Source organism: Heterodontus francisci, unplaced genomic scaffold (genome assembly GCF_036365525.1).
Source record: "Heterodontus francisci isolate sHetFra1 unplaced genomic scaffold, sHetFra1.hap1 HAP1_SCAFFOLD_695, whole genome shotgun sequence".
Taxonomy (NCBI): Eukaryota; Metazoa; Chordata; class Chondrichthyes; order Heterodontiformes; family Heterodontidae; genus Heterodontus; species Heterodontus francisci.
Genome location: NW_027141845.1, coordinates 572,626 through 590,398, shown reverse-complemented (window position 1 = coordinate 590,398; position 17,773 = coordinate 572,626). Strand labels below are relative to the sequence as shown.

Here is a 17,773-nt window from a genome sequence, read left to right as displayed (position 1 = left end):
ACACACGCAGGTAGAACACGCACACACGCAGGTAGAACACACAAGGTGAACAGAGGAGATCAAACAGGCTCAGGTGACACAGTGAACAAATGAATGCTTTACAGAAGACACTGAATCTTTGAGCAGGCAAGTCATCCAGTGCTTTCAGAGAGATGCATTGCCTTCTACCGACCCACTCACTCTTGTGCCAAGTTTTGAATCAGACAAATGAAATGCCTGGAGTGAGAATTACTTTTAGGTTTGCTGACCAGCCTGTGGGGCAGGAGATACCCAGTGATTACACCATAAGGATTTCACTCAGAACATTCACACATAAAACTAACAAAAGTGTCGGAATATTCCTCAATCATTTGGGTTTTGTCTGTCTGGAAACATTGCTGAATTACTGCTCATAGGCCTTGCTGTTCAGTGCACATCCACTGCAGCAGCATCACACCATGCATGTGAAGCAACAAGTGAAATAGTATCTAACAGACAGAGAGACAGATGCACACACAGACAGTGGGAGAGACAGACGCACACACACAGACAGGCAGTGGGAGACAGATGCACACACAGACAGACGCACACACAGACAGACAGTGGGAGAGACAGACACACACACAGACAGAGGGAGAGACAGACGCACACACGGAGGGAGACAGATGCACACACAGACAGACAGAGACAGACACACATACAGACAGACACTGAGAGACAGGCACACAATGACAGTGAGAAACAGACAGACAGACAGACACACACACACACACACACACAGAAACAGAGAGGCAGTGGTTGTCATTCTTCCATCTATGAAAGATGTTGGTGTGTCTTCTCTTGATGCACCTTTGCTGGTGGCTGTGAAGGCCAATCCTTGAGAGGCAGGTTCTATCACAAGTGCCGCACGTGAAGCTGCCAAGTGATGATGTGAGTTGTTGTTTTTGACGTTGCCACCTGTTGCCAAGCTGCTGTAGCAACTGGTCATTGTGGTAGTACACACCAGTCCACAGGATGTGCCACCATTTCCCTCTTTCGCCAGCTCGTGACTCCCAGGTGTCATAGTCGACACTTAACGTCTTCACATCACGCTTGTAAGCATCATTGAAGCGGAGCTTTGGGCTTCCCACTGTGTTCTGACCCCGGCCACCTCACCATACAGAAGGTCCTTGGGTATGCGACTATCGTCTGATCCACTGAAGCTGCCTCTGTTTGATTTAGTGCCAACACACTTGGGAGCTCTGCCTTTGAGAGGACTGCTGCATTCGTGATTTTGTCCTGCCAGGATATACCCATAATGCACCATAGACAGTGAAGATGGAAATTATTGAGCTTCTTTTCCTGGTAGCTGTAAGTTGCCCATGTTTCACAGCCATACAGCAAGGTGCTGAGAACACAGACATTATAAACCATCAGCTTGGTCCGATGGGTCAGCTTGGTATTATCCCATGAGCGTTTCGCAAGTTGCCCAAAGATGGTATAGCTGCTTTCCCTATGAGTCTATCGAGCTCTGTATCAAGGGACAGATTGTCTCACCGTGGACCCAAGGTACCAGAATTAGCAAACCACTTCAAGTGGGGTATTATTTAGTCTGATCAGGGGCGGAGATGCAACATTTGTCCCATGACCATGGTTTTCTTGACACTTATAGTCAAGGAAAACAAGTTACAGGCATGGGAGAGATAGTCCATGAGTCTTTGTAACTGAGTTTCCGTATGAGCGACCAGTGCAGTCTCATCAGCATACAGGAGTCCTCTGATCAGGACGTGATGTGTTTTTGTCTTTGCTTTCAACCTTGATAGCTTGTAGAGCTTGCCATCTGACCTAGTGTGCAAGTAGACTCCTTCCATATTTGCAGGGAAGGCAAAGGTCAGGAGCATGGAGAAGAAGATGCCAAACAGAGTGGGGGCTTGGACACAACGCTGTTTCACTTCATTCCAACACTGTTGGAAGTGGCACACATACATAAACAGAGAGAGAGACACGCAAAGACACACAAACAGACAGAGAGACACGCAAAGACACACATAAACAGAGAGAGAGACACGCAAAGACACACAAACAGACAGAGACACACAGAGACAGAAACAGAGAGACACAGAGAGAGAGAGAGACACACAGACACACATTAACAGACAGAGAGACATGCAGAGACAGAAACAGAGAGACACAGAGAGAGAGACACGCAGACATACATAAACAGAGAGAGACACGCAGAGACAGAAACAGAGAGATGCACAGAGAGAGAGACACGCAGACACACATAAACAGAGAGAGAGACACGCAGAGACAGAAACAGAGAGATGCACAGAGAGAGAGACACGCAGACACGCATAAACAGACAGAGACACGCAGAGACAGAAACAGAGAGACACAGAGAGAGAGACACGCAGACATACATAAACAGAGAGAGAGACACGCAGAGACAGAAACAGAGAGATGCACAGAGAGAGAGACACGCAGACACACATAAACAGACAGAGAGACATGCAGAGACAGAAACAGAGAGACACAGAGAGAGAGACATGCAGACATACATAAACAGAGAGAGAGACACGCAGAGACAGAAACAGAGAGATGCACAGAGAGAGAGACACGCAGACACACATAAACAGACAGAGAGACATGCAGAGACAGAAACAGAGAGACACAGAGAGAGAGAGACACGCAGACACACATTAACAGACAGAGAGACATGCAGAAACAGAAACAGAGAGACAGAGAGAGAGAGAGAGACACGCAGACATACATAAACAGAGAGAGAGACATGCAGAGACAGAAACAGAGAGTCACAGAGAGGGAGAGAGACACGCAGACATACATAAACAGAGAGAGAGACACGCAGAGACAGAAACAGAGAGATGCACAGAGAGAGAGACACGCAGACACACATAAACAGACAGAGAGACATGCAGAGACAGAAACAGAGAGATGCACAGAGAGAGAGACACGCAGACACACATAAACAGACAGAGAGACATGCAGAAACAGAAACAGAGAGACACAGAGAGGGAGAGAGACACGCAGACATACATAAACAGAGAGAGAGACACGCAGAGACAGAAACAGAGAGATGCACAGAGAGAGAGACACGCAGACACACATAAACAGACAGAGAGACATGCAGAGACAGAAACAGAGAGACACAGAGAGGGAGAGACACGCAGACACACATTAACAGACAGAGAGACATGCAGAAACAGAAACAGAGAGACACAGAGAGAGAGAGAGACACGCAGACATACATAAACAGAGAGAGAGACACGCAGAGACAGAAACAGAGAGATGCACAGAGAGAGAGACACGCAGACACACATAAACAGACAGAGAGACATGCAGAGACAGAAACAGAGAGATGCACAGAGAGAGAGACACGCAGACACGCATAAACAGACAGAGACACGCAGAGACAGAAACAGAGAGATGCACAGAGAGAGAGACACGCAGACACACATAAACAGACAGAGACACGCAGAGACAGAAACAGAGAGATGCACAGAGAGAGAGACACGCAGACACGCATAAACAGACAGAGACACGCAGAGACAGAAACAGAGAGATGCACAGAGAGAGAGACACGCAGACACACATAAACAGAGACAAGCAGAGACAGAAACAGAGAGATGCACAGAGAGAGAGACACGCAGACACACATAAACAGAGAGACAAGCAGAGACAGAAACAGAGAGATGCACAGAGAGAGAGACACGCAGAAACACATAAACAGAGAGACAAGCAGAGACAGAAACAGAGAGATGCACAGAGAGAGAGACACGCAGACACGCATAAACAGACAGAGACAGAAACAGAGAGATGCACAGAGAGAGAGACACGCAGACACGCATAAACAGACAGAGACACGCAGAGACAGAAACAGAGAGATGCACAGAGAGAGAGACACGCAGACACACATAAACAGACAGAGACACGCAGAACAGAAACAGAGAGATGCACAGAGAGAGAGACACGCAGACACACATAAACAGACAGAGAGACGCGCAGAGACCGAGACAGAGAGATGCACAGAGAGAGAGACACGCAGACACACATAAACAGAGAGAGAGACACGCAGAGACAGAAACAGAGAGACACGCAAAGACAGAAACAGAGAGATGCAGAGAGAGAGACACGCAGACACACATAAACAGAGAGAGAGACACGCAGAGACAGAAACAGAGAGATGCACAGAGAGAGAGACACGCAGACACACATAAACAGAGAGAGAGACACGCAGAGACAGAAACAGAGAGATGCACAGAGAGAGAGACGCGCAGACACACATAAACAGACAGAGACACGCAGAACAGAAACAGAGAGATGCACAGAGAGAGAGACACGCAGACACACATAAACAGAGAGACACGCAGAGACAGAAACAGAGAGATGCACAGAGAGAGAGACACGCAGACACACATAAACAGACAGAGACACGCAGAGACAGAAACAGAGAGATGGACAGAGTGACACGCAGACACACATAAACAGACAGACACGCAGAGACAGAAACAGGGAGATGCACAGAGAGTGAGACACGCAGACACACATAAACAGACAGAGAGACACGCAGAGACTGAAACAGAGAGATGCACAGAGAGAGAGACACGCAGACACACATAAACAGACAGAGACACTCAGAGACAGAAGCAGAGAGATGCACAGAGAGAAAGACACGCAGACATACATAAACAGACAGAGACACGCAGAGACAGAAACAGAGAGATGCACAGAGAGAAAGACACGCAGACATACATAAACAGACAGAGACACGCAGAGACAGAAACAGAGAGATGCAGAGAGACACGCAGACACACATTAACAGACAGACACGCAGAGACAGAAACAGAGAGATGCAGAGAGAGAGACACGCAGACACACATAAACAGACAGACACGCAGAGACAGAAACAGAGAGATGCAGAGAGAGAGACACACAGACACACATAAACAGACAGACACGCAGAGACAGAAACAGAGAGACACGCAGAGACAGAAACAGAGAGATGCACAGAGAGAGATACGCAGACACACATAAATGGACAGAGACAAAAAAGTACACGCAAGGACAGAAACAGACGCATGCACACACAGACAGTGAGAGAGACAGGCGCAGAGAGAAGGAGAGGCAGACACACGTATAAACAGACAGAGACAAATGCGAAGACAGAAACTGACAGATGCACACACAAACAGAGACAGGCAGAAGCGCATGCAGATGGAAGACAAACCCATGCACAGAGAGACAGACTGAGACAGGCCTCCTCGACCCCAGTCATGTAAAGCCTGGCTCGGGTACAAAATTAAAACCTGACCCAGGCCCAACCCAGCAATAGCCAACCTGAACCCAACCTGGGCCCGAGTCCTTTAATTTTTTTAAATGCCCGACCCGACCCGAACCCGACCCATGTAGTCGGGTATGGTCGGGTAGCCAGGCTTTACTGCAGAGTGCGGAGTCCGGACTGCACGATTCCCACCTTGACATCCTGAATGTTCATTTGAAGATTACGTCCCAGAGCAAGGCAGCACTGTCCATGTCCAGCCCGAGCCGAGCTGGAAGAGAGACCCGAATCAAACTCGACACTTGTCGTTGGGACTGGTCAGGTTCGGGTTCAGGTTGGGTAGCCACGCTTTACAGCCATGTTCCACAGCCTGTTCACCTCTGCTCTGTTTTCAGCTTAGCCACAAGCTGAAGCTGCAGCAAAAAATTGAGAGCAGTCCTGTGCCGAGGAAGTGACAGACATCAGCTACAGTGCTCAAAGTCATGAGCAGAGGGGAAGAGTGCAGTGTCAGGAACAGGAAGAGGTGAGCTGCCCTGCCCCAGGCCTGAGAAAATCAAAACAGAATCTACGAAACCAGCTGCCAACATGTTCACCACACTCAGAGTCTGTGCAAAGCTGGGCACATTTGGGATTTGTTTGCAACAGGCATTTTGCAGTAATAAACCAATGCTGATGTTGAATATTACTGACAATTCAATTGATACACCTCTCAACCTGAAAGGATGTGAATGTTCAACAATACCCAGAGAGTGCAGCGGTGTACAGACTGTGGCACCAGCGATTGTGTCAGAGGGTCAGTACTGAGGGAGCGCCGTACTGTCGGAGGGTCAGTACTGAGGGAGCGCCGCACTGTCGGAGGGTCAGTACTGAGGGAGCGCCGCACTGTCGGAGGGTCAGTACTGAGGGAGCGCCGCACTGTCGGAAGGTCAGTACTGAGGGAGCGCCGCACTGTCGGAGGGTCAGTACTGAGGGAGCGCCGCACTGTCGGAGGGTCGGTACTGAGGGGGCGCCGCACTGTCGGAGGGTCAGTACTGAGGGAGCGCCGCACTGTCGGAGGGTCAGTACTGAGGGAGCGCCGCACTGTCGGAGGGTCAGTACTGAGGGAGCGCCGCACTGTCGGAGGGTCAGTACTGAGGGGGCGCCGCACTGTCGGAGGGTCAGTGCTGAGGGAGCGCCGCACTGTCGGAGGGTCAGTGCTGAGGGAGCGCCGCACTGTCGGAGGGTCAGTGCTGAGGGGGCGCCGCACTGTCGGAGGGTCAGTGCTGAGGGAGCGCCGCACTGTCGGAGGGTCAGTACTGAGGGGGCGCCGCACTGTCGGAGGGTCAGTGCTGAGGGGGCGCCGCACTGTCGGAGGGTCAGTACTGAGGGGGCGCCGCACTGTCGGAGGGTCAGTGCTGAGGGAGCGCCGCACTGTCGGAGGGTCAGTACTGAGGGGGCGCCGCACTGTCGGAGGGTCAGTGCTGAGGGGGCGCCGCACTGTCGGAGGGTCAGTACTGAGGGAGCGCCGCACTGTCAGAGGGTCAGTACTGAGGAACGCCGCACTGTCAGAGGGTCAGTACTAAGGGAGCGCCGCACTGTCGGAGGGTCAGTACTGATGGAGTGCTGCACTGTCGGAGGGTCAGTACTGAGGGAGGGCCGCACTGTCGGAGGATCAGTACTGATGGAGTGCTGCACTGTCGGAGGGTCAGTACTGAGGGAGCGCCGCACTGTCGGAGGGTCAGTACTGAGGGAGTGCTGCACTGTCGGAGGGTCAGTACTGAGGGAGTGCTGCACTGTCGGAGGGTCAGTACTGAGGGAGTGCTGCACTGTCGGAGGGTCAGTACTGAGGGAGTGCTGCACTGTCGGAGGGTCAGTACTGAGGGAGCGCCGCACTGTCGGAGGGTCAGTACTGAGGGAGTGCCGCACTGTCGGAGAGTCAGTACTGAGGGAGCGCCGCACTGTCAGAGGGTCAGTACTGAGGGAGCGCCGTACTGTCGGAGGGTCAGTACTGAGGGAGCACCGTACTGTTGGAGGGTCAGTACCGAGGGAGCGCCGTACTGTCGGAGGGTCAGTACTGAGGGAGCGCCGCACTGTCGGAGGGTCAGTACCGAGGGGGCGCCGCACTGTCGGAGGGTCAGTGCTGAGGGAGCACCGCACTGTCAGAGGGTCAGTACTGAGGAACGCCGCACTGTCAGAGGGTCAGTACTGAGGGAGTGCCGCACTGTCGGAGGGTCAGTACTGAGGGAGTGCTGCTCTGTCGGAGGGTCAGTACTGATGGAGTGCTGCACTGTCGGAAGGTCAGTACTGAGGGAGGGTCGCACTGTCGGAGGATCAGTACTGAGGGAGTGCTGCTCTGTCGGAGGGTCAGTACTGATGGAGTGCTGCACTGTCGGAAGGTCAGTACTGAGGGAGGGTCGCACTGTCGGAGGATCAGTACTGATGGAGTGCTGCACTGTCGGAGGGTCAGTACTGAGGGAGCGCCGCACTGTCGGAGGGTCAGTACTGAGGGAGTGCTGCACTGTCGGAGGGTCAGTACTGAAGGAGTGCTGCACTGTCGGAGGGTCAGTACTGAGGGAGTGCTGCACTGTCGGAGGGTCAGTACTGATGGAGTGCTGCACAGTCGGAGGGTCAGTACTGAGGGAGCGCAGCACTGTCGGAGGGTCAGTACTGAGGGAGTGCCGCACTGTCGGAGGGTCAGTACTGAGGGAGCGCAGCACTGTCGGAGGGTCAGTACTGAGAGAAGGCTGCACTGTCGGAGGGTCAGTACTGAGGGAGCGCTGCACTGTCGGAGGGTCAGTACCGAGGGAGCGCCGTACTGTCGGAGGGTCAGTACTGAGGGAGCGCCGCACTGTCAGAGGGTCAGTACTGAGGGGGCGCCGCACTGTCGGAGGGTCAGTGCTGAGGGAGCGCCGCACTGTCAGAGGGTCAGTACTAAGGAGCGCCGCACTGTCGGAGGGTCAGTACTGATGGAGTGCTGCACTGTCGGAAGGTCAGTACTGAGGGAGGGTCGCACTGTCGGAGGATCAGTACTGATGGAGTGCTGCACTGTCGGAGGGTCAGTACTGAGGGAGCGCCGCACTGTTGGAGGGTCAGTACTGAGGGAGCGCCGCACTGTCGGAGGGTCAGTACTGAGGGGGCGCCGCACTGTCGGAGGGTCAGTGCTGAGGGGGCGCCGCACTGTCGGAGGGTCAGTACTGAGGGAGCGCCGCACTGTCAGAGGGTCAGTACTGAGGAACGCCGCACTGTCAGAGGGTCAGTACTAAGGGAGCGCCGCACTGTCGGAGGGTCAGTACTGATGGAGTGCTGCACTGTCGGAGGGTCAGTACTGAGGGAGGGCCGCACTGTCGGAGGATCAGTACTGATGGAGTGCTGCACTGTCGGAGGGTCAGTACTGAGGGAGCGCCGCACTGTCGGAGGGTCAGTACTGAGGGAGTGCTGCACTGTCGGAGGGTCAGTACTGAGGGAGTGCTGCACTGTCGGAGGGTCAGTACTGAGGGAGTGCTGCACTGTCGGAGGGTCAGTACTGAGGGAGTGCTGCACTGTCGGAGGGTCAGTACTGAGGGAGCGCCGCACTGTCGGAGGGTCAGTACTGAGGGAGTGCCGCACTGTCGGAGAGTCAGTACTGAGGGAGCGCCGCACTGTCAGAGGGTCAGTACTGAGGGAGCGCCGTACTGTCGGAGGGTCAGTACTGAGGGAGCACCGTACTGTTGGAGGGTCAGTACCGAGGGAGCGCCGTACTGTCGGAGGGTCAGTACTGAGGGAGCGCCGCACTGTCGGAGGGTCAGTACCGAGGGGGCGCCGCACTGTCGGAGGGTCAGTGCTGAGGGAGCACCGCACTGTCAGAGGGTCAGTACTGAGGAACGCCGCACTGTCAGAGGGTCAGTACTGAGGGAGTGCCGCACTGTCGGAGGGTCAGTACTGAGGGAGTGCTGCTCTGTCGGAGGGTCAGTACTGATGGAGTGCTGCACTGTCGGAAGGTCAGTACTGAGGGAGGGTCGCACTGTCGGAGGATCAGTACTGAGGGAGTGCTGCTCTGTCGGAGGGTCAGTACTGATGGAGTGCTGCACTGTCGGAAGGTCAGTACTGAGGGAGGGTCGCACTGTCGGAGGATCAGTACTGATGGAGTGCTGCACTGTCGGAGGGTCAGTACTGAGGGAGCGCCGCACTGTCGGAGGGTCAGTACTGAGGGAGTGCTGCACTGTCGGAGGGTCAGTACTGAAGGAGTGCTGCACTGTCGGAGGGTCAGTACTGAGGGAGTGCTGCACTGTCGGAGGGTCAGTACTGATGGAGTGCTGCACAGTCGGAGGGTCAGTACTGAGGGAGCGCAGCACTGTCGGAGGGTCAGTACTGAGGGAGTGCCGCACTGTCGGAGGGTCAGTACTGAGGGAGCGCAGCACTGTCGGAGGGTCAGTACTGAGAGAAGGCTGCACTGTCGGAGGGTCAGTACTGAGGGAGCGCTGCACTGTCGGAGGGTCAGTACCGAGGGAGCGCCGTACTGTCGGAGGGTCAGTACTGAGGGAGCGCCGCACTGTCAGAGGGTCAGTACTGAGGGGGCGCCGCACTGTCGGAGGGTCAGTGCTGAGGGAGCGCCGCACTGTCAGAGGGTCAGTACTAAGGAGCGCCGCACTGTCGGAGGGTCAGTACTGATGGAGTGCTGCACTGTCGGAAGGTCAGTACTGAGGGAGGGTCGCACTGTCGGAGGATCAGTACTGATGGAGTGCTGCACTGTCGGAGGGTCAGTACTGAGGGAGCGCCGCACTGTTGGAGGGTCAGTACTGAGGGAGTGCTGCACTGTCGGAGGGTCAGTACTGATGGAGTGCTGCACTGTCGGAGGGTCAGTACTGAGGGAGCGCCGCACTGTCGGAGGGTCAGTACTGAGGAAGTGCTGCACTGTCGGAGGGTCAGTACTGATGGAGTGCTGCACTGTCGGAGGGTCAGTACTGAGGGAGTGCTGCACTGTCGGAGGGTCAGTACTGAGGGAGTGCCGCACTGTCGGAGGGTCACTACTGTGGGAGTGCTGCACTGTCGGAGGGTCACTACTGTGGGAGTGCTGCACTGTCGGAGGGTCAGTACTGAGGGAGTGCCGCACTGTCGGAGGATCAGTACTGAGGGAGCGCTGCACTGTCAGAGGATCAGTACTGAGGAAGTGCTGCACTGTTGGAGAATTAATTTGTCCTTGAAAGTGGTCTCTAGTGGTACATCTATTTGAAGAGGACTGTCTTGCAGGGTTGTGGGGTAAAAGCTGGAGTGGGGGTTTATTGGATAACTTTTTGAATGAGAGGGCACAGGTATCAAGCCAAATGGCTTCCTTCTGTACTGTGAGATTGTATCTGGTGTTTTGGGAGATTTCTGCGCATACACTGGTGTCGCATTTCTGACATTACGACAGTGACTACACTTCAAAAGTATGAAAACCTTTGTGAAGTCTTGAGGATGTGAAAGATTCTATATAAAGGCAGGTCCTTTCTTAAAATCTCAGCAATAAAGGAACTAGCAGACTTGGAGTATCTCTTTCACCATGTTTAATGGTAAAGAGAAAATAACAAGAGAAGGGAATATTTGACCTGAAGTCTCTCTGAGTGTGATACACAGACAGGCTCGGACTGGCTCTCTGTTGCTGAGCTGCTGCAAAGATCGGGACTTTTATCTTCAAAGTTTTTGCAACTGGAGACAGACCCTTAAAACATTCAGTTCCCCATCAGCCCCGAGAAGGTTCCAGCTTCCAGCCTGCTCTGTGTTCAGCCAGCTGACCTGAAGCTGGGGCTGCAATCAGGGCTAATCTAAACATTACAAACCACCCGACTGAGGGCCCAGATATTACAAGCCATCGTACTGAGGGTTCAGATATTACAAACCACTGTACCAAGGGCCCAGATATTACAAGCCACAGTACTGAGGGCCCAGATATTACAAGCCACGGTACTGAGGGCCCAGATATTACAAGCCGCGGTACTGAGGGCGCAGTTATTACAAACCACGGTACTGAGGGCTCAGATATTACAAACCACGGTACTGAGGGTTCAGATATTACAAACCACTGTACCAAGGGCCCAGATATTACAAGCCACAGTACTGAGGGCCCAGATATTACAAGCCACGGTACTGAGGGCCCAGATATTACAAGCCACGGTACTGAGGGCCCAGATATTACAAGCCGCAGTACTGAGGGCCCAGATATTACAAGCCACAGTACTGAGGGTTCAGATATTACAAACCACTGTACCAAGGGCCCAGATATTACAAGCCACTGTACTGAGGGCCCAGATATTACAAGCCATGGTACTGAGGGTTCAGATATTACAAACCCCTGTACCAAGGGCCCAGATATTACAAGCCACAGTACTGAGGGCCCAGTTATTACAAACCACAGTACTGAGGGCTCAGATATTACAAACCACGGTACTGAGGGCCCAGATATTACAAGCCACGGTACTGAGGGCCCAGATATTACAAGCCACGGTACTGAGGGCCCAGATATTACAAGCCGCAGTACTGAGGGCCCAGATATTACAAGCCACAGTACTGAGGGTTCAGATATTACAAACCACTGTACCAAGGGCCCAGATATTACAAGCCGCAGTACTGAGGGCCCAGATATTACAAGCCACAGTACTGAGGGTTCAGATATTACAAACCACTGTACCAAGGGCCCAGATATTACAAGCCACAGTACTGAGGGCCCAGATATTACAAGCCACGGAACTGAGGGTTCAGATATTACAAACCCCTGTACCAAGGGCCCAGATATTACAAGCCACAGTACTGAGGGCCCAGTTATTACAAACCACAGTACTGAGGGCTCAGATATTACAAACCACGGTACTGAGGGCCCAGATATTACAAGCCACGGTACTGAGGGCCCAGATATTGCAAGCCATGTTACTGAGGGCCCAGATATTGCAAGCCACGGTACTGAGGGCCCAAATATTACAGGCCACGGTACTGAGGGCCCAGATATTACAGGCCACGGTACTGAGGGCCCAGATATTACAGGCCACGGTACTGAGGGCCCAGATATTACAAACCACGGTACTAAGGGCCCAGATATTACAACCCATGATACTGGGGGCCCAGATATTACAACCCATGATACTGGGGGCCCAGATATTACAAGCCACAGAACTGAGGGCCCAGATATTATCACCCATGGTACTGAGGGCCCAGATATTACAAACCACCGTACTGAGGGCCCAGATATTACAAACCACGGTACTAAGGGCCCAGATATTACAACCCATGATACTGGGGGCCCAGATATTACAAGCCACAGAACTGAGGGCCCAGATATTACAACCCATGATACTGGGGGCCCAGATATTACAAGCCACAGAACTGAGGGCCCAGATATTATCACCCATGGTACTGAGGGCCCAGATATTACAAACCACGGTACTAAGGGCCCAGATATTACAACCCATGATACTGAGGGCCCAGATATTACAAGCCACAGAACTGAGGGCCCAGATATTATCACCCATGGTACTGAGGGCCCAGATATTACAAACCACCGTACTGAGGGCCCAGATATTACAAACCACGGTACTAAGGGCCCAGATATTACAACCCATGATACTGAGGGCCCAGATATTACAAGCCGCAGTACTAAAGGCTGGCATATTACAATAACTGGTACACAGTGCAATACAACATCCCATAGAATTCAGAAGCATTGAGATGAGGGTCTCAGACAGGAGGATAGCTCCTCCTTTCTCAGCGACATCACTGTTCCCCAAATCTGGATTTTAGGAATCCCCGGGTGGCACGGTACTGTCAGACACTGAGAAATCTGTGGGGATCTGTCCCGGGTGTCGGTTGGACTTTGCGACATCTTCTAGCCTTCAGGAGCCCGGAAGGAAGAGGTTAAAAACAATCTATACTTACGGGAACAAGGCTTCCGAAGTGAGACAAACTAAGCTGGCGGTTTGAAAGAGGAAGTCAGCTGGCAAACATGGGACTGGGCTCTTGCTGTGTGTTGATGCAGGGGGCACAGTGAGAGGGGGTGGAACAGAGGTGGGGGCAGTGAGGTGGGGAGGGGGGGGGGGGGAACCAGACAGATGGAGGCAGAACAAACTGAGTTTAGACCACCCAAAACCAAAACTTTCTATTCAGCGAAGCAGAGAAACAGGAAGAGAGACAAAGACAGCAGAATGAAAGCAAACAGCTATTGTGCAAGTGACTGTAGTTCTGGTTCCCTCTCTGCCCCGTGTACAGTGTGACCCTCCCCCACACACTAACAGCATATTCTCAAATCCAGAAACTGCTTCAACAAAGCCAGTTCCCTAACCAGCTCACAGCCTGTCCCTCGCCAGTGTATCTCACAGATTCCTGGGCACTACCCTTGGACTTCACTAAGTAGTCGTAAGCTCTCACATTCCACTGGAGTCGGTACAGCCAAGGCTCAGACTCTGCCTGTCGCATCACATACTCCTCACACTGCTTCCAGCCTTTCATCTAACTGACCTCCTCCCTATCCTTTCCCTAAGTCACAGTGAACTCACCACAAAGGTCACGGCACAGGGATCCAGCTCGCTCACAGCCTAGCTTTCTGCTCACCGAGGCAGACAGACACTGGGAGATAGTAGCAAGTGAAGACAGACACTCTTTGCCCGACAGGGAGCAGGAGGAGCCTTGCTCTCACACCATATGACCAAGTACAGTGACATGTGTCAAGCATTAAAGGGACCACACCTGTTCTGGAGCTTCGATTTAAAGGGATGGCCAGCTGCATACTGAATGGATTTAAATCTCTTTAAGAGATGACCCTCCTCTCACTCAATACAGCCACTGTGGGAGAGGTATCACGCCAGAGGCTGAGAGGGGGTGGGGTGGAAACAGTGCAGTGGAGGGGGGGGGGGAGGGGGACAGGGAGGGAGAGGGGGTAGGGGGACAAAGGGGGTGAGGGAGAGGGGGTGGGGAGAAGGGGGAGAGAGAGGGGGAAAGGGGAGAGAGGGGGAAAGGGGAGAGAGGGGGAGGGGACAGAGGGGGAGGGGGACAAAGGAGCAAAGGGAGAAAGAGGAGTAGGGGAGAGAGAGGGGTGGGGGGGGAGAGAGAGGGGTAGGGGGAGAGACAAGGAGTAGGGGGGAGAGAGAGAGGGGGTGGGGGGGAGAGAGAGAGGGGGTGGGGGGGAGAGAGAGAGGGGGAAGTGGGGGGAGAGAGACAGGGGGTAGGGGGGAGAGAGACAGGGGGTAGGGGGGGAGAGAGACAGGGGGTAGGGGGGGAGAGAGACATGGGGTAGGGGGGGAGAGAGACAGGGGGTAGGGGGGGAGAGAGACAGGGGGTGGGGGGGGAGAGGGAGAGGGGGGGTGGGGGGGGGAGAGAGAGAGGGGGGTGGGGGGGAGAGAGAGGGGGGTGGGGGGAGAGAGAGAGGGGGTAGGGGGGAGAGAGAGAAGGGGTAGGGGAAGAGAGAGAGAGAGGGGGTAGGGGAAGAGAGAGAGAGGGGTTAGGGGAACAGAGAGGGGGTAGGGGAAGAGAGAGAGAGAGGGGGTAGGGGAAGAGAGAGAGAGAGAGAGAGAGGGGGGTAGGGGAAGAGAGGGAGATGGGGGTAGGGGAAGAGAGGGAGAGGGGGGTAGGGGAAGAGAGGGAGAGGGGGGTAGGGAAAGAGACAGAGGGGGTAGTGGAAGAGAGAGAGAATGGGGGTGAGAGGGAGAGAGGGGGGTGAGAGGGAGAGAGGGGGGAGAGAGGGACAGGGGAGGAGGGAGAGAGAGGGGGGAGAGGGGGGAGACGGGAGAGAGAGGGGAGAGAGGGAGAGAGAGGGGAGAGAGGGAGAGAGTGGGGGAGAGGGAGAGAGAGGGGGGAGAGGGAGAGAGAGGGGGGAGAGGGAGAGAGAGGGAGGGGAGAGAGAAGGGGGAGAGGGAGAGAGATGGGGGAGAGGAAGAGAGAGGGGAGAGAGGGAGAGAGTGGGGGAGAGGGAGAGAGAGGGGGGAGAGGGAGAGAGAGGGGGGAGAGGGAGAGAGAGGGAGGGGAGAGAGAAGGGGGAGAGGGAGAGAGATGGGGGAGAGGAAGAGAGAGGGAGAGAGGGGAGAGAGGGAGAGAGTGGGGGAGAGGGAGAGAGAGGGGGGAGAGGAAGAGAGAGGGAGAGGGAGGAGGGGGAGAGAGAGGGGAGGGGGGAGGGAGAGGGGAGAGGGGGACAGAGGGGGGAGAGGGACACAGGGAGGAGAGGGACAGAGGGGGGAGAGGGACAGAGAGGGGTGTGGAGGGAGGGGAGAGAGAGAGAGGTGTGTAGGGTGACAGAGGGGAGGGGGACAGGGTGGGGGTGTGATTTGAAAGCCAGGACTTGCTGGTCAGAGCTCGATCCGACCATTATTTATGTGCACTTTCCAGGAAATGTGGGATTGTGATCAGGATAGTGCAGAATGCAATCTCCCAGTGCCCATCTCCCAGGCAGTCAATGTCCATCTCCCAGGCAGTCAATGCCCATCTACCAGGCAGTCAATGCCCATCTCCCAGGCAGTCAATGCCCATCTACCAGTGCCCATCTCCCAGGCAGGCAGTGCTTATCTCCCAGGCAGGCAGTGCTTATCTCCCAGGGAGACAGTGCCCATCTCCCAGGCAGGCAGTGCCCATCTCCCAGGCAGGCAGTGCTTATCTCCCAGGCAGGCAGTGCTTATCTCCCAGGGAGACAGTGTCCATCTCCCAGTGTCCATCTCCCAGGCAGGCAGTGCTCATCTCCCAGTGTCCATCTCCCATGCAAACCGTGCTCATCTCCCAGGGAGGCAGTGCCCATCTCCCAGGGAGACAGTGCCCATCTCCCAGGCAGGCAGTGCCCATCTCCCAGGCAGGCAGTGCTTATCTCCCAGGGAGACAGTGTCCATCTCCCAGTGTCCATCTCCCAGGGAGGCAGTGCTTATCCCCCAGGCAGGCAGTGTCCATCTCCCAGTGTCCATCTCCCAGGCAGGCAGTGCCCATCTCCCAGTGTCCATCTCCCAGGGAGGCAGTGCTTATCTCCCAGGCAGGCAGTGCCCATCTCCCAGTGCCCATCTCCCAGGGAGGCAGTGCTTATCTCCCAGACAGGCAGTGTCCATCTCCCAGGCAGGCAGTGCCCATCTCCCAGTGCCCATCTCCCAGGGAGGCAGTGCTTATCTCCCAGGCAGGCAGTGTCCATCTCCCAGGCAGGCAGTGCCCATCTCCCAGGCAGGCAGTGCTTATCTCCCAGGGAGACAGTGTCCATCTCCCAGGGAGGCAGTGCTTATCCCCCAGGCAGGCAGTGTCCATCTCCCAGTGTCCATCTCCCAGGCAGGCAGTGCTCATCTCCCAGTGTCCATCTCCCATGCAAACCGTGCTCATCTCCCAGGGAGGCAGTGCCCATCTCCCAGGCAGGCAGTGCCCATCTCCCAGTGTCCATCTCCCAGGCAGGCAGTGCCCATCTCCCAGGCAGTCAGTGCCCATCTCCCAGTGTCCATCTCCTAGGCAGGCAGTGTCCATCTCCCAGGCAGGCAGTGTCCATCTCCCAGGCAGGCAGTGCCCATCTCCCAGTGCCCATCTCCCAGGGAGGCAGTGCTTATCTCCCAGGCAGGCAGTGCTTATCTCCCAGGGAGACAGTGTCCATCTCCCAGGGAGACAGTGTCCATCTCCCAGTGTCCATCTCCCAGGCAGGCAGTGCTTATCTCCCAGGCAGGCAGTGTCCATCTCCCAGGCAGGCAGTGCCCATCTCCCAGTGTCCATCTCCCAGGCAGGCAGTGCCCATCTCCCAGTGTCCATCTCCCAGGGAGGCAGTGTTTATCTCCCAGGCAGGCAGTGCTGATCTCCCAGGGAGACAGTGTCCATCTCCCAGGGAGACAGTGTCCATCTCCCAGTGTCCATCTCCCAGGCAGGCAGTGCCCATCTCCCAGTGTCCATCTCCCAGGGAGGCAGTGCTTATCTCCCAGGCAGGCAGTGCTTATCTCCCAGGCAGGCAGTGTCCATCTCCCAGTGTCCATCTCCCAGGGAGGCAGTGCTTATCTCCCAGGGAGACAGTGTCCATCTCCCAGGGAGACCGTGTCCATCTCCCAGGGAGGCAGTGCTTATCTCCCAGGCAGGCAGTGCCCATCTCCCAGGCAGGCAGTGCTTATCTCCCAGGGAGACAGTGTCCATCTCCCAGTGTCCATCTCCCAGGGAGGCAGTGCTTATCTCCCAGGCAGGCAGTGTCCATCTCCCAGGGAGGCAGTGCTTATCTCCCAGGCAGGCAGTGTCCATTTCCCAGTGTCCATCTCCCATGCAAACCGTGCTCATCTCCCAGGGAGGCAGTGCCCATCTCCCAGGCAGGCAGTGCCCATCTCCCAGTGTCCATCTCCCAGGCAGGCAGTGCCCAATTCCCAGGCAGGCAGTGCCCATCTCCCAGGCAGTCAGTGCCCATCTCCCAGGCAGTCAGTGCCCATCTCCCAGGCAGGCAGTGCCCATCTCCCAGTGCCCATCTCCCAGGCAGGCAGTGCCCATCTCCCAGTGTCCATCTCCCAGGCAGGCAGTGCCCATCTCCCAGTGCCCATCTCCCAGGCAGGCAGTGCCCATCTCCCAGGCAGTCAGTGCCCATCTCCCAGTGTTCATCTCCCAGGCAGGCAGTGTCCA

At 55.1% G+C, this 17,773-nt stretch overlaps 1 protein-coding gene across 2 annotated transcripts in view; it reads right to left on the bottom strand.

Moving 5' to 3' along the window:
- LOC137364926 (protein LBH-like) overlaps positions 1-13,703 on the bottom strand; it is a 41,096-nt gene extending 27,393 nt beyond the window's left edge. Inside the window, exon 1 of one of the 2 annotated variants that reach the window (XM_068027800.1) lies at positions 13,604-13,703. In XM_068027800.1, coding sequence (XP_067883901.1) covers positions 13,604-13,684 — 81 coding nt within the window. In that variant the 5' untranslated portion in view covers positions 13,685-13,703. Of the gene's footprint in view, positions 1-5,449; positions 5,578-13,603 lie in introns of those variants that run through there. The other variant, XM_068027801.1, reaches the window with a different exon arrangement.
- Between the last annotated feature and the right edge of the window lie 4,070 nt (positions 13,704-17,773).